Raw genomic sequence first — 13,868 nt, forward strand, 5'->3', positions numbered from 1 at the left:
AAGCCATGCCACTTGTAAGGCGACTGACGACGAGAGATTGAAGAAGTCTCGCTGTGAGAGTTCTAATCAATAAGAATAAGATTTAATTTCACCCTAAGCTCTCCCATTGGCCCAAGGTAGCCAATCAGCAATGTTCATACCTCAAAAATACTTTGTGATCCCAATGGACAATATAAATTACCCACCAGATACACATCACGTCGCTTTGACGATGGAACCAGGGAGTTTCGAAACGTTAGCAACCACTGAATACCTATTAAGTAATCTCATGAACATGACAAGAAATATGTGTGCTGTATAGAGGATACTGACAATAAAATCAGTAAAGATTAATCCTCGTCCTTCAACCTCGTTTGTCTATAATAGAATATCATATATGCACACACACACACACACACACACATACACCGGCCATGAAATACAATTTCACCAAATGTATAAACTCCACCATCGCGCCTATGGCCCCGTCGACCTTCAACCTTAAATCCACGAGGGAATTTTCGACATCCTTCAAACCTCCAGCCGCCTAGGAGCCCTTGCTTCTCTGAATGCTGGATCTCTATTCACCAATATCCCAGTCAATGACACCATCAACTTGATTTACCGGCAAATCTATCACTTCGAGAGCAGAACCTTTAACTATCCTGAAAGGTATCTACAGAGAACTCATTGAAACTTATATGAGAAATGCTCCATTCTTTGATCTAGACAGCAAGATGGGTGTCCGGGTAGATGGTGTAACGATGTGTTCTCCACTCGCCACCCGCTTTGCTCTTGCATTGGATCAATCAAATAAAATTCTTCAGGAATTACCCCCACCATGTAATCTTCCATCTACACACGCTACATCGGCGGCACCTTCACCAATGTCCAAAAACCCAAACAAGTAACTCTACTCCATTTATTCAAAGGAAAGTCATCCCTCAACATTACCCATGAATTGAAGAACAATGAAACCCTTTCTCTCCCTCGACGTTCTCAGCGCTCAGGAACGAGCCACGACAGAATTCTTATGAAGGACACCAACTTGGTTCTTTGCTTCAGTTGCAAAAGTGAGTGCCCCGACCACTATAAGCGGAGGGTTGACCTTGCTCTTGTAAACAGGGGGGCTCTTTTTTTCTCACTGCACTACCTGAACCTTCACTAAAGGTGGCGGCACACTAGGCTAGCATGCTACTTGCTTTTGCTACTTCGTTTTGAGTAGAAACGACTTCGGTTACAATATTCTAGACTTCCGTAAGAACATTTCAATAATGTGTCTAACATTCGTATAGGTATAACTTCTCTTAGTTCGTCTTTCAGCTTCTCAAAATATGACGCAGGAGTAATCTGACATTTGGAAACTTGAAAAACTAAAGATCGTAACCGAAGTCGTTTCACTCAAACTAAGTAGCAAAAGCAAGTAGCATGCTAGCGAGATATTCCTAGTGTGCCGCCACCTTAACACGGAGTTGTAAAGAGTGTCTGTTATGCTAATGAATAACAAGGGATCGACTCAGTTATCAAGATGGACTTTCTCGATACTCGGCCACTTCCGCCCGACACATAATCTTTCGCAAGAAAACTTGAAAACATATAAAAAAAAATTTAACTAGGTAATACGTTTTATAATGTTTCTAGAAGATAATAATTTAGTCTTTGGTTTCTTAGTGGAAAGAACAAACGTCTACTTTCTATTTCTTCCATTTGACTATCTCATCCATCGACACCGCAATTCAACACTCAGATCAACATCAAACAACAATACTAAGATCATCTTCACCAAGTGGAATTTTCATGGATTCTTACAAGTTTGGTCTGAGGTGCCACAGAGGAGGTTCAAACGATGGCAATTTGCAAAAAGCACAAAGGGAACAAACTGGCGAGGCGTCGGTAAAGGGCAATTTGCAAGATGCATGAGGAAAAAGATATGCAACGGGATGTGGCAAGAAAATACCTGATACTGAAAGTGTGATAGCACTCCCACATAAGGTTTTATGGTTATCTTACCGACTGATAAAGCGGAAATTATATTTCACATCATAATGACTTCAGGAGTATTAACGAGAGAGAGAGAGAGAGAGAGAGAAAGGGAGAGAGAGAGAGAGAGAGAGAGAGAGAGAGAGAGAGAGAGAGAGAGAGAGAGAGAGAGAGAGAGAGAGAGAGAGAGAGAGAGAGAGAGAGAGAGAGAGAGAGAGAGAGAGAGAGAGAGAGAGAGAGAGAGAGAGAGAGAGAGAGAGAGAGAGAGAGTTCCTGAAAGCGCCTATTTGCAACCGAAGGCCCCGACCTTTGCCTTATGTTCGGATTGTCAGTATACCTGTCCTTTCAATTTGGCCACTGTCAGGATATTTTTTTCCCCTTCGGTAAAGAGAAAGGGAATGAGGCTCTCTTGACTGACTTCTACCGTCAAGAGGTTACTCTTTTTTCTGGCTATTGCAAAGCTATTTTCTTCAGAACTACAGTGACCTTTTATTTAGAGAGGGTTTAATTGTGTCACTAGTCACTTGGCATCCATTGTAAAGGAATGACACTTTGATTAAAGGAAAAAGGAGAAACAGGTAGTGCAAAAACTCAACTTCAATCCTGCAACTCTAACTGAGGTGGATACAGCAATGTTAACATTCACAGAGTTGGGAGTAGATAGCTAGATAGATAGATCGAGTCAGAGAATGACAGGAAAGAACATTAAGGAGAGAGGGCGCCAGTGGAGTTCTACAGGGATCAGCGATTGCACCACCTTTGCTCCTTGTATACATGTACGACATGAAAGAATAAATCACTACCGGCGTGCACATGGTTGACTTATTGAACTAAAACCTAAATGAATAAGAGAGACAAAATGCCAGGGATAATCCTATAAAACTCAATTTGGTAAACGAGCTTAAATAAACACACACACACACACACACACACACAGATAAATAGAGAGAGAGAGAGAGAGAGAGAGAGAGAGAGAGAGAGAGAGAGAGAGAGAGAGAGAGAATGTAAAATCACACAGGCACACTCTGTATAACATGCGCAGACTAACCACGGTCTCTGATGCAGGATGCGGTCTGTTCCGGGGATCAACGTTGAGGATCTGGGTACGACGGAGGGCACGGGTGAGATGGAGGTGGTCACGCCCTCGCCCCTGGACACCCTCTACGCCTGGAGGGAGGAGAACGAGGACGAGGGGGACCTGATGTGAGTATCACTTGGACATTGTCCGAAATAATCCTCGTTGTTGATATACCCACCTAGAATTGCTTGTTATTAGAGTAATGCCTATATAAGTAAAGAAATTGTGCCGAAGGGTCCAGATTTATGGCTGAAAGGATACCTACCACTGTTTTTGCCTGCAACCTATCGTTAGATAAGAAGTCGGCAATAGCAGATTCTCTTAAACAAGTTTGTACTAGTGCCTTCTTTCTATATTTATCTTTTCATTGCACCTACAGTATTAACATCCTTGTTAATGGCGCTTACATGATCTACAACTCCTCCAACATCTCTCCTTGCATCTCTGCCAAGTCCTCTAGGGCTCAGCAGTCTTATCTTAGCCAACCTACTTATTGCATCTGTCTGATTTACATTATTTGACATAATTTCTATTTCATTTCTCAGATATGTCTGTTTATACATTAGTTCTACCTGGCTCCCTTACCCTTTCTTTTCATTCCACCTATTACAGCTCCCAACTACTTTGGTATTCGTGCCTGACTCTATAAGAGTGTTTCTCAATCTTTCAAGCTTTGTGGACTTCTAACATTGACTTATATGTTCAAGGGATCCCTTGATACGTGATTAGATAGGACGTAGTTACTTTTTCTAAGCATTTAGTGATAGAAATATTATGATAGATTATACAAATCATTACCATTTTCTGAGAGATGCAACTAGCCAAGGGAAACTAGATTAAGACACATTATGTAATAATATATTATAAAAAAAAATACTAGGCCATGACAGGATTAACTGTAACCTGTTGATGTCCCCGTCCAGCGGACCCCTTGGTAGGTTTCTGCGGTCCCTATTGGTCCGTGGACCACCAGTTGAGAATCATTGCTCTATAACATCTGCTGAAACTACTTTTGTATAGACACAGTGTCCCATACTTATCAAAGCTACTTGTTTATATAACTGTCTGATCATACATTCTAATATCATTGTCTTGTACATGAAAGTTTCTCTTGTCCAATCTTTCGCAATACGGCTGACATGACCGCCTGCTATGTCTTTGGTTGTTAAACTATGATCACACCAATCCAAGTAAAAGGGTTATCATACTAGGCTATTTTTCCTCTGACCGTTAGAGCAGATTTGCAGCCCACAACTTTCGGGAAGGAATCTGATATGCTGGAGGAAATTAATTTTCCTCTAGCTTATCAAATGACATTCTATGTATTTTTGTTGAGAAAACAAAATAGTTTGCCATAGTGATTTGACGGCGGAAAAAGTTCTAGAGATGGACGGTACCGCCGATTAATCAGAGGTTGGAGCGAAAATAGCCCAGTGATCTCACACGATTTTTTCTTGTGACTTCACATAACCCGGGCCTAGTGGCGGTTTGCACCAACAACATATACTGTGACTCGAGCATTCATACAGGTCCTCATAATGTGTGTCAGTTTCCTATTAGACAGAAGTTATGCACAATGTGGTAGATACTGTTCTTGATGTTTGTGACGTTTTGTTATGACGAATTATATACATTTCACTACAGAAACCGTTAAAACATAGAAAGGTTTCGGTACGTGATTGGATTAAAAGATCTTCGCTTGATGCTTCTGAAAGCCTTTCCTAAGATGAGAACACGAAAAGCTACAGTAATTTTCCCAGGATGTTCAATAAACAGGTGGACTGATCATCACCAATGGGGAGCATACACCAGGGGTCGCGTAACTTCACCCACACGCTGACGCTTTACCTGCAATTTCTCTGAGTAAGCTTCCATGCAGTCACCCTTCCCATTCCAACCAGTTTTCGACAGAATTAGTTAACTTACTCCACCCATAAGTCTTAAGAACATAAGAGTCAAGGAGACTGCAAGAGACCATAAGGCGTACACTAGGCAGTTCCATGTCCATTACCACCTATCATCCCCGTCCATAAAGTTATTTAACCTTCTCTTAAAACAACCAATAGTTTCAGCGTTCACTACATGACTACCAAGTCTATTCCATCCGTTAACCACTCTATTGTTAAACCAGTTCTTGCCTTTTTCCTTCTTAAATCTAGATTTGTCCAATTTAAATAAATTTCTGCAAGTCCTGCCCTGTTGTCTTAATATGATTACAAAGGTGAAGCATGACGACAGGAGACCTTTTGGTCCATAACTAGGTCGGATGCAAATACATATATATATATATATATATATATATATATATATATATATATATATATATATGATAATGATAAATAAATGACTAAATGTAGGGTTCTCCTTTGCCTCTTCTACCGAGGGTTTTCTTATGTGGAGATAACCCTGTGAGAGGGGTTTGCATTAGGGAAACGTGCCACGTGCCCATCTAACCGGAGATGTTCATGAATTATGCAAGGAATAGTCGCTGGTTTGGTACAAAGCGATAAGCCATAATTCCCTGCAAAAGTCCACAGGATAGCACTTAACACAAGAGACGTCTAGACTCCTCTTTCAGTGTACATTCAATGTTTGTACCTCACGGCCGTACATAACATCACAATGTCACTTCTATCTTTCATGCTACATATAACAAAGAACAATCATTAGAAACAATACATAAAAGACCGGTATTTAGTCGCTTTCAAAAATAGAAGGAAATGTACTAATTTAAGATGAAGTATCGGGGTTGAAAAATTCTTAATGCGACCATTTTGAAGAGGTAAAATTGCAATAGAAACATGTCAAGATAAAGTGTATGTCATGTTTTCTTAGTAGGGGAAAGAGAACATACATATATAGGTTGAGTTTGGTTAAGGATATTTGCATAGATATTATTTATCAGAATTAATTGTGACGTTGATAAAAATAAGGGAGAAAGACAAGTGCAGAGCTGTGAACGACAAGTAGAGGCTAAAACCTCTGTAAGAAGAGATTTGCTGAAAGCGCCAAGGAACACCTTAATCCCATGTAAGCTGATATAGTGACACTGAAAGGTTATGTCAAGAGGGATTGATATACTGTAAGACGATTTTTTTTCGCTCCCAGTCAGTTATATTGCTCAGAGATACGAGATAAAACGTTTTGCAGTTATCCTAAGTGGAGTTTAGAATTCAAGTTGAGAATATAAAGGAATGGCATTCAGATATGTCAAAAGGTGTCATCTGCATAAACATACATGAAAAATATAGTTAAGAATTTCGTTTAGGAATAGAAGCGAAGGTAAGAACCCCGTGGAACAGTGAAGGCTAAAACTCGGCTCGAAGGCTATAGCGCATTGAGGGAATATTTAGAACGGTTTTGTTGTTTGCATAAAAGCGTGTTGCCACTGTTATTTGCGAACAGGATCCGGAGACGCGAAAGAATCCTGTGGGGCACATTCGGATGTGGATATGGATGGTGAGCACTGGCTGCCTCAAAAGCAGCTCCAGATCTGTCGCAGATAAAGTCCGAGATGAGAGGAAACGGTAACACAAAACACAGAAGTCAAAGACTTGTATTTGCACGTCACTGATGCCCGACTACTAAGTCGGGGCTCAGCTTAAGAACAAAGACCCACAAAGAGCCTTACTCACCCTCCTTCAGTCGTTCAGCCCACAACGATCATACAACTAAGAGAGACATCACGCAGAGAATAGAAGAGTGATACCATAGAGGATCTTTTGTACCAATAAAACCTAGAGTAATGGCCTAGAATCAGCCTAGAAGGTGAAGGCAGAATGAGCTTCTATTCCCATCGTAAGCCAAGTTTATGGGTGGAAATCACGTGGAGAAGGGTTAGGTATGAGGTCCCTTACTAACGCTCTATGTTTAAGCCAGAGACCAGCATCAGAACAGAATTTGCCTCTCAGTCTATTCGTACGAGTCAAACCAGAAAGCAGGTGATACGTGTGGATCCAACCTATAATGGCAGAACCAGCACCTCACTCCACATATAATGTACAGCACGGTTAGCAGCTCCGCTAAGAGAGTACGAATCTCTTTCTCCTGTCTCTTTTCCTACACCTTCCCTTCTTTCCTTCGCCTTATGGGCGAGAATCAAGGCGGGAAGAGATGGAATCGGTTTACCAGGACCACCACATAAGGACGTATGACCCAAGCCGAGTAGTTCATCTCCATAGAGGGAAGCCTATGGGATTCCTTTCTCCCTATCCCTGTGGTCCATACTAATGAAACCGAGAGAGCACCGGGCATGGGAGGCCTCTTATGACGTACTGTGACCCTTTGTACTATTCCCCTTGGGTGTCCAAACAAAAGGAGGTAAGAACCCAAGGGCAGAGGAGAACCAATTATGATGAGACCTGATACTAATGACTTACAAAGTCGGAGGGTTAATAACACAAGGGTCCACCTGGGCCACACTAATGTGATATGATGGCAGGGTCGGGGGGATATATATATATATATATATATATATATATATATATATATATATATATATATATATATATATATATATATATATACGCACATACACAAACACACACACATACACAAATACATATATATATATATATATATATACATATATATATATATATATATATATATATACATATATATATACATATATATATATATACATATATATATACATATATTGAGAAATTATGGAAGAGAGGTGGTAAATGATACATTAAATCTAGAGTATGGAGTTTCATTCAGACCAAACGTTTCGACCTCCTAGAACAAAAACTAGAAAGTAGAAACGTCTGGTCTGAATAAAACTCTATACTCTAGCCTTCACGTTTCATTTGCCACTGAAGAAGACCTAGGAGGTCGAAACGTCTAGTCTCAATAAAAACTCCATACTCTAGTCTTATCGTTTCATTTGCCACCTGTCTTCCATAATATATATATAGATATATATATATATATATATATATATATATATATGTAAGAGGAGTAGAGGGAAACACACAAGTAGAACAGGAGTTTATTCCTTGACTAGTTTCGCACAGTGATGCTTCTTCTTTCTGAAAGAAGCATCACTGTGCGAAACTAGTCAAGGAATAAACTCCTGTTCTACTTGTGTGTTTCCCACTACTCCTCTTACAACCTGTCAGGATGTCTTCACACACACACACATATATATATATATATATATATATATATATATATATATATATGTGTGTGTGTGTGTGTGTGTGTGTGTGTGTGTGTGTGTGTGTGTGTGTGTGTGTGTGTGTGTGTGTATGTGTACATAAATTGTTCCGAACATTAAGTGGAAACTACGAAGTATCATGCAAGTAACGTCTGGTGTTCACAAGATAGAACTCTGCGCTGATCGCTCAAGAACTGGACAGGTGATGAACTTGAAGAATCAAGTAACGTGTTCTCAAGAATGGGTCTCATCCAAAGCCGAATGTGTCAAAACTAGCCTCTCCCATAAAGCCCTATACAATCTCAGATATACAAGTGCGGCTGCAAGACGAGAAATTCCATGAATAATGTCCCCAGCGTGTAAATAAGAACAAGTGCACTTATACTTAGTTTAACTGTACTGTATTGAACAAAATCGTTAAGTGGACCACGATCGTCATTCTCTCAGTTTTTTTGCCAGCTTTGATAATTTTGTTATGACCCCTGTTCTGGGCCTTTCTCTTGAGCTCATTCCACCCACTTTTCCTCTCCACAGTGCTAATCTTTCCTCGCACATTCTTTCATACACCCAAACCTTCACAACATTCTCTGACCAATCCGAAAGCTTTCTTCCCACATTCATTCTCTGCCTCACCTCCACATTCCTCAGCATTCATTCTTGACATACTTATCATATTTCTAAAACAACTCATCTTAAAAGCATTTTTTTCTTTCCGCCTCCCTTAGATTTTAAACGCCTGTTCCGTACAGCGCACCGCGGGTTCCAAAGCCTTACTTACAACCTTCCCTTTGCATTCGTCCCCAACCATTATACATAATCAAATCTTGGTCTCTAGTTACAGAAGGAACCTAAACAGCGGACTCATACCACGAAAAAACCAAAACCACGACCACCACCGTCTTCACCACCACCACCACCATCACCATCATCATCACGACTACCACAACAACCGCAACAGCCCGATCCAGACACCGCCCCCGGCTTCATCACCTCAGCTCCTCGAAGTGACTGGAGGAGGATGCAGCGGCGACGTCACAGACTCTTCCTCCGTAAGCGACGACTTCAGTTCGTGCAAAGGCGACCTCAGGAGAGCGCACCCTCACGTGCGACGGAAGAAGCCGGCGGTGTCGGCGAGAGAACGCAACCTTCGGAGACTGGAGAGCAATGAGAGGGAGAGAATGAGGATGCATTCACTTAATGATGCTTTCCAGGTAAGGCAAGTTTTTTTTTTTATTCCTTCTCTCGCCCCCCACCCCACCACTCTCTCTCTCTCTCTCAATGTTTATCCCTTGCTTCCTCACTTTCTCTCACTTGCTCTCGTTGTATAGTGTTCAAGACTTATAACTGCTTGGAGAGTGCTTACTACCATTCGGTGTGATACTTCCTATAGCAGTGCGGTTGGACCTTTAGGTGACAAAAATTCAACAGAAACTACATTATTGTTATTATTATTTTTATTATTATTTCTACATTGAATGATTCTTTAGGAGATTTTGGCAATAATCTCACCTTGCCAACTCATTTCAGGTGAGATAAACCTTTGGAACCACATTATTCATTATATTCGGTGGAGCTTTATACTCTGCATCTCTAGGGTGCCAAATGTAGTTATGACGGTATACCGTGCATCTATCTGGAATTTCCCTGTTCACCACCAGGAAAGTACCAGTTAGTTGTAAATATTTGAGGTCACAAGTCGCAGGGAATGAAGGAGTGGGGTAGGAGGTAAATTGTAAAATGCGGGAAGCAAGTAAATATCTGGGGGACTCACAAATGTCATGAGAAATAGATATCTGGTTATAAACGGATAGACGAGACTACATGAAGGAATGATTGTGCCCATGGCATTGTATGGAACGGAGACGTGGATTTGGAAGTAGACGGAAGGAACCTAAAATTGTTCGAGATGAAGTGTTTGAGAAGCATGTTGGAGTAACATGGTTGAATAGAATAGGAGATATGGATGTACGAAACAGGATGGAGTTAGAGAGCTGCCAAATAGGTCTGATTAAATAATACTGAGAAGATTTGAGCATATGGAAAGAATAAGTGAAGCAAGACAAACGAAAAGAGTATAGAAAGCAAAATTCAATGGAGGGAACTTCAGAGAAAACCAAGAATGAGTCGAATGGCCGGGGTGAGAAGGGTGGGAGGACATGTGTATGAGGAATGCCTGTCTAGCAAGGAGGAGAGAGTGCAAGAGACAGGAGCGAAGGAGGAGTGGTTATAAATAGATCAAGGAATGACGGGGCCCTATGGAGGCAACATATAATGAAGCGGTTATTGTTGGCAGGGCCAGCAATAGAAACAAGAATCAGGAAATGTCGCTCTGCTGCTTAGGTCTGGAGGCCGGAAGCTACTCACATGGCTTCTCGCTGCTTGGCCTTCTCCCTTGACCATAGTGTGCATTTTATTGTTGTTTAGGTTAAGAACTATCATTAGTAAAGGAAAGAACATCTCTAATCTCTCCTTTATATCCTGAGGTCTATTTATACATGACAAGGTAAGCCGTAGGCAATTATGAATAGGGTAGAATTACGAAACGAGAATAATAAAATTAAAATTTCTTTTCCTGAATCTTATTTCTAGGAATATCTAGGATTGAGTATTGAAGATGACACCTATCTTTTGCATGTAATATCTTTTTTATCACTTTAAAATATCATCCTCTGTTATTTCAGTGAAACGAGTGAAATCTTTTTCTTCTATTTTTTTCCATTCATGACAGTTCTTTCAACTGATATGTCTCTTCAAAATAAAGAATCTTTACATTTATTAACAGATGTAAGATTTTTGATTACTTTATTTATTGGACAAGACCTAGATATTCTAAATTTTGTTCATCCATGCTGTGTGTGTTTATCTAAAGCTTCCCATTTGGTAAGATTTTCTTGATTAGTTAGCTTTCCCCTCTACCTTTACTGTGTGGTCTATCGTAAGGAGATTTTTTCCTCTTAGTAATTGGTTTAGTTTTCAAGGAGTCCTATCTTATCCATTTCTGTTTCCACTTCTCAACCGCGTAGTCATTCTTCGTGTTTTTTTTTTTTTTATATCCAATCTGTAACTTAATTTTCTTTTCATTATAAATCGAATATACATCTTCAACTATTTCTCTATCTTCTTTTAAATTTTGCATTTCACTTTGTCCAATGATTGATCTATGTCCTTTTGCTGTATGAGAGTCGACAAACACTCCGATGTGCCATTTGGTGCTTCGATGTGTCCCATATTCATAATTTAACACTAAATCTTTTCTTCTTCTTTTTAAGGATTTTGTAGTATCTCTACCTCTTTGTCTCGCTCCTGTGGTTTCAACTAAAGTCTGAATTATGCATGCTCTATCCCACAATTGTGTCTAATTCTTCTTTGATGTTGGACTGGTGAATCGTTTTATCTTCAGGTTTGTGTATAGCGTTCTCATGTGATACATGAATGGTTTACGTTGGCTGTGGCTTTGGGATAGACTTGCTTGAACTTATGGTGGGTCTATTTGCTCTCGTTTAAGATTAGATTTCCTTAAGGTGATGCTTAAAATCTTTATGATGCTTAAAACCTTTAATTCAATTTGGCCTCAATTAGTTATCTATTTAACGTATAAGGCATTAATGTTTATAAACTATATCTTTGGATTTACCAAGAAAGGTGCGCAAAAAATTATAAGCTGGTATAGAATTTCATCGCGCTTTGAATGGTTCCAAGAAGTTCTTTCAGCCGTACGTGCATCAGAACCATCACCCCATTAATTTATCTTTGTGCGTGCCTATGCGCACATACATGTAAACGTACACATTCTAAAGCATATTTATCTGTATTAGGCTCCCGCCTCTCTGGCAGTCTGAGTTAGTTATTGGAGACTTTATCACAACTGATCACAATACTGTTTCTTCCCGGCCAGGCACTCCGTGAAGTGATCCCACACGTGCAGAGAGAACGCAAACTGAGCAAGATCGAGACACTGACGTTAGCGAAGAACTACATCATGGCCCTGACCAATGTCGTATGTGAGATGAGAGGCGAGGACAAGCCCTACCAACTCTTCCCAAGCAGCCCCGGCCAGATGTCGACGGACGCGCCCAGCAACGGCAATACAGACAAAAATTGTTCAAGTAACGGTGGTGGTGTCGGACATGATGATGATGATGATGGTGTTCATGGTGTGGATGCTGATGTCCAGATGGGGGTGCTAGATGCAAACGATGCTGGTGGCAGTGCAAAATGTGAAGAGGACGATATTAGTGTAGACTTTGTCAGAAAAGGAAGAGAAGTTGGAGACACGGGAGGGGAGGGTGACAGAGGTTCTTATTGATGGAATCGTAGCAAAATGTGTTGTAGATGAAAAGCCCAGAGGGATGTAAGCAAAGGCATCTGGTTTTATCCTATACCCTCCACACTCCCCGTTTCGTTGTGAAAGGTAGAGAGTAAAAATATTGTCTGATTACGGGAGAGAAATGGAATGTCGGGGACATGGCATTTGGCCCAAGAGAAGACGTCGGCAAAGAGAAAGATGATAAAGATTTAATAGATTACCGTCTGAAAAAAAGATAATAATAATAAGCTTGGTGACAAGGGATAGGAGACTTCGCATTTTGTTCCATGCATACCAACTTAACCTCAGGTTCTACTAGTTTATCTACCTGTCTTATGGGAAAGGTTTAAAGAGGGACGAGAGAATAACAAGTATTTTTGAACTGGAATCTTTCCTGTTCTCCGAAAATGAATGCTCAGATTATCCGAGAATATACTTAGTCAAGATTTTTTTTAATCAAGACGTACATTATTTTACACACTTGGGAACGAAAAAAAAAGATAAAAAAATGCAAAGCAGATTTTTAAGTCCGTCAACGTCCTTGACGCCTTCCCAAACATGACAGGAACCCACATAGATGAACTAAGAATCTCTTCTTGTTATGCTTTCCTGAAGCCGAGCAAGGTGGTACATCTAAACGCAAAAGACACAACGACCATTTAGGAAATAAGACAGAAAGTGGAGGAAGCAGACGAAGATCAAGGAGAGAATTTTAATACCTTAAGGTTTCGACCCGTAGGGTCTTGATCACAAAACTCACGGGTCAAACGTTAAGGTATTAAAATTCTCCCATTAATTCTCGTCTACTTCTTCCACCTTCAGTCTTATTTGTCGTTATATACTTGATTCAATTTCAGGATTTTTTTGATAGGAAATCACTTCTTTCTCTTCCTCTTCCTCTTCTCTCTTTTTCTCTTCCTCTTCTTTTCTTCATCACTCTTCTTTTTTTCTTAGTGACCAATGTAACAAAACTTAGATGAAAGTTCAGCACAACTGACCTTAGATTCATCCAATAACAATTGGCGTTCAGAGTATTAATTAAAATCAACTACTGATTACGTCACTAACCCGCAAATCGACTGTGAATTAATTGACGTTAATTGTTTTATGGAGGTCTGCTACAAAGCCTGGTTGGTTTGTTTACAACGCTTTGAGAAACGATGGCGTTTTATAGAAATGAAAGCTATCTGATCGGTTATCATTCCAGAGGAAATTGCCAATGTCTACGAGACTGTATGCAACAATTAGCACGTACCAGGAGGGTGGGTGTTTTGACCAATAACACGTGTTTTTGACATACGAAAACCTCGTAAAATATCTGTGGCTTTCGGCCCAGTATCTGAAGGGTTGTGATAATATGT

General features: G+C 40.2%; 1 protein-coding gene across 1 annotated transcript; it reads left to right on the top strand.

The window, feature by feature from the left end:
* The first annotated feature begins 743 nt into the window (after window positions 1-743).
* LOC143018381 (uncharacterized) lies at window positions 744-12,507 on the top strand. Its single transcript, XM_076173740.1, has 4 exons — window positions 744-886; window positions 3,025-3,162; window positions 9,037-9,412; window positions 12,097-12,507. The coding sequence occupies exons 1-4, from the start codon at window positions 744-746 to the stop codon at window positions 12,505-12,507; spliced, it is 1,068 nt and encodes a 355-aa protein (XP_076029855.1).
* The last annotated feature ends 1,361 nt before the right edge of the window (window positions 12,508-13,868 follow it).

The sequence above is a fragment of the Oratosquilla oratoria genome, chromosome 34 (genome assembly GCF_046742065.1).
Source record: "Oratosquilla oratoria isolate Oo_2021 chromosome 34, ASM4674206v1, whole genome shotgun sequence".
Classification (NCBI taxonomy): domain Eukaryota; kingdom Metazoa; phylum Arthropoda; class Malacostraca; order Stomatopoda; family Squillidae; genus Oratosquilla; species Oratosquilla oratoria.

Coding starts and splice junctions, on each gene's coding strand:
- LOC143018381 (XM_076173740.1), top strand. CDS start 744: ATGTGTTCTCCACTCGCCACCCGCTTTGCTCTTGCATTGGATCAATCA. Junction 887..3,024: donor ATGTCCAAAAACCCAAACAA/GTAACTCTACTC, acceptor TCTCTGATGCAG/GATGCGGTCTGTTCCGGGGA. Junction 9,413..12,096: donor CACTTAATGATGCTTTCCAG/GTAAGGCAAGTT, acceptor CTTCCCGGCCAG/GCACTCCGTGAAGTGATCCC.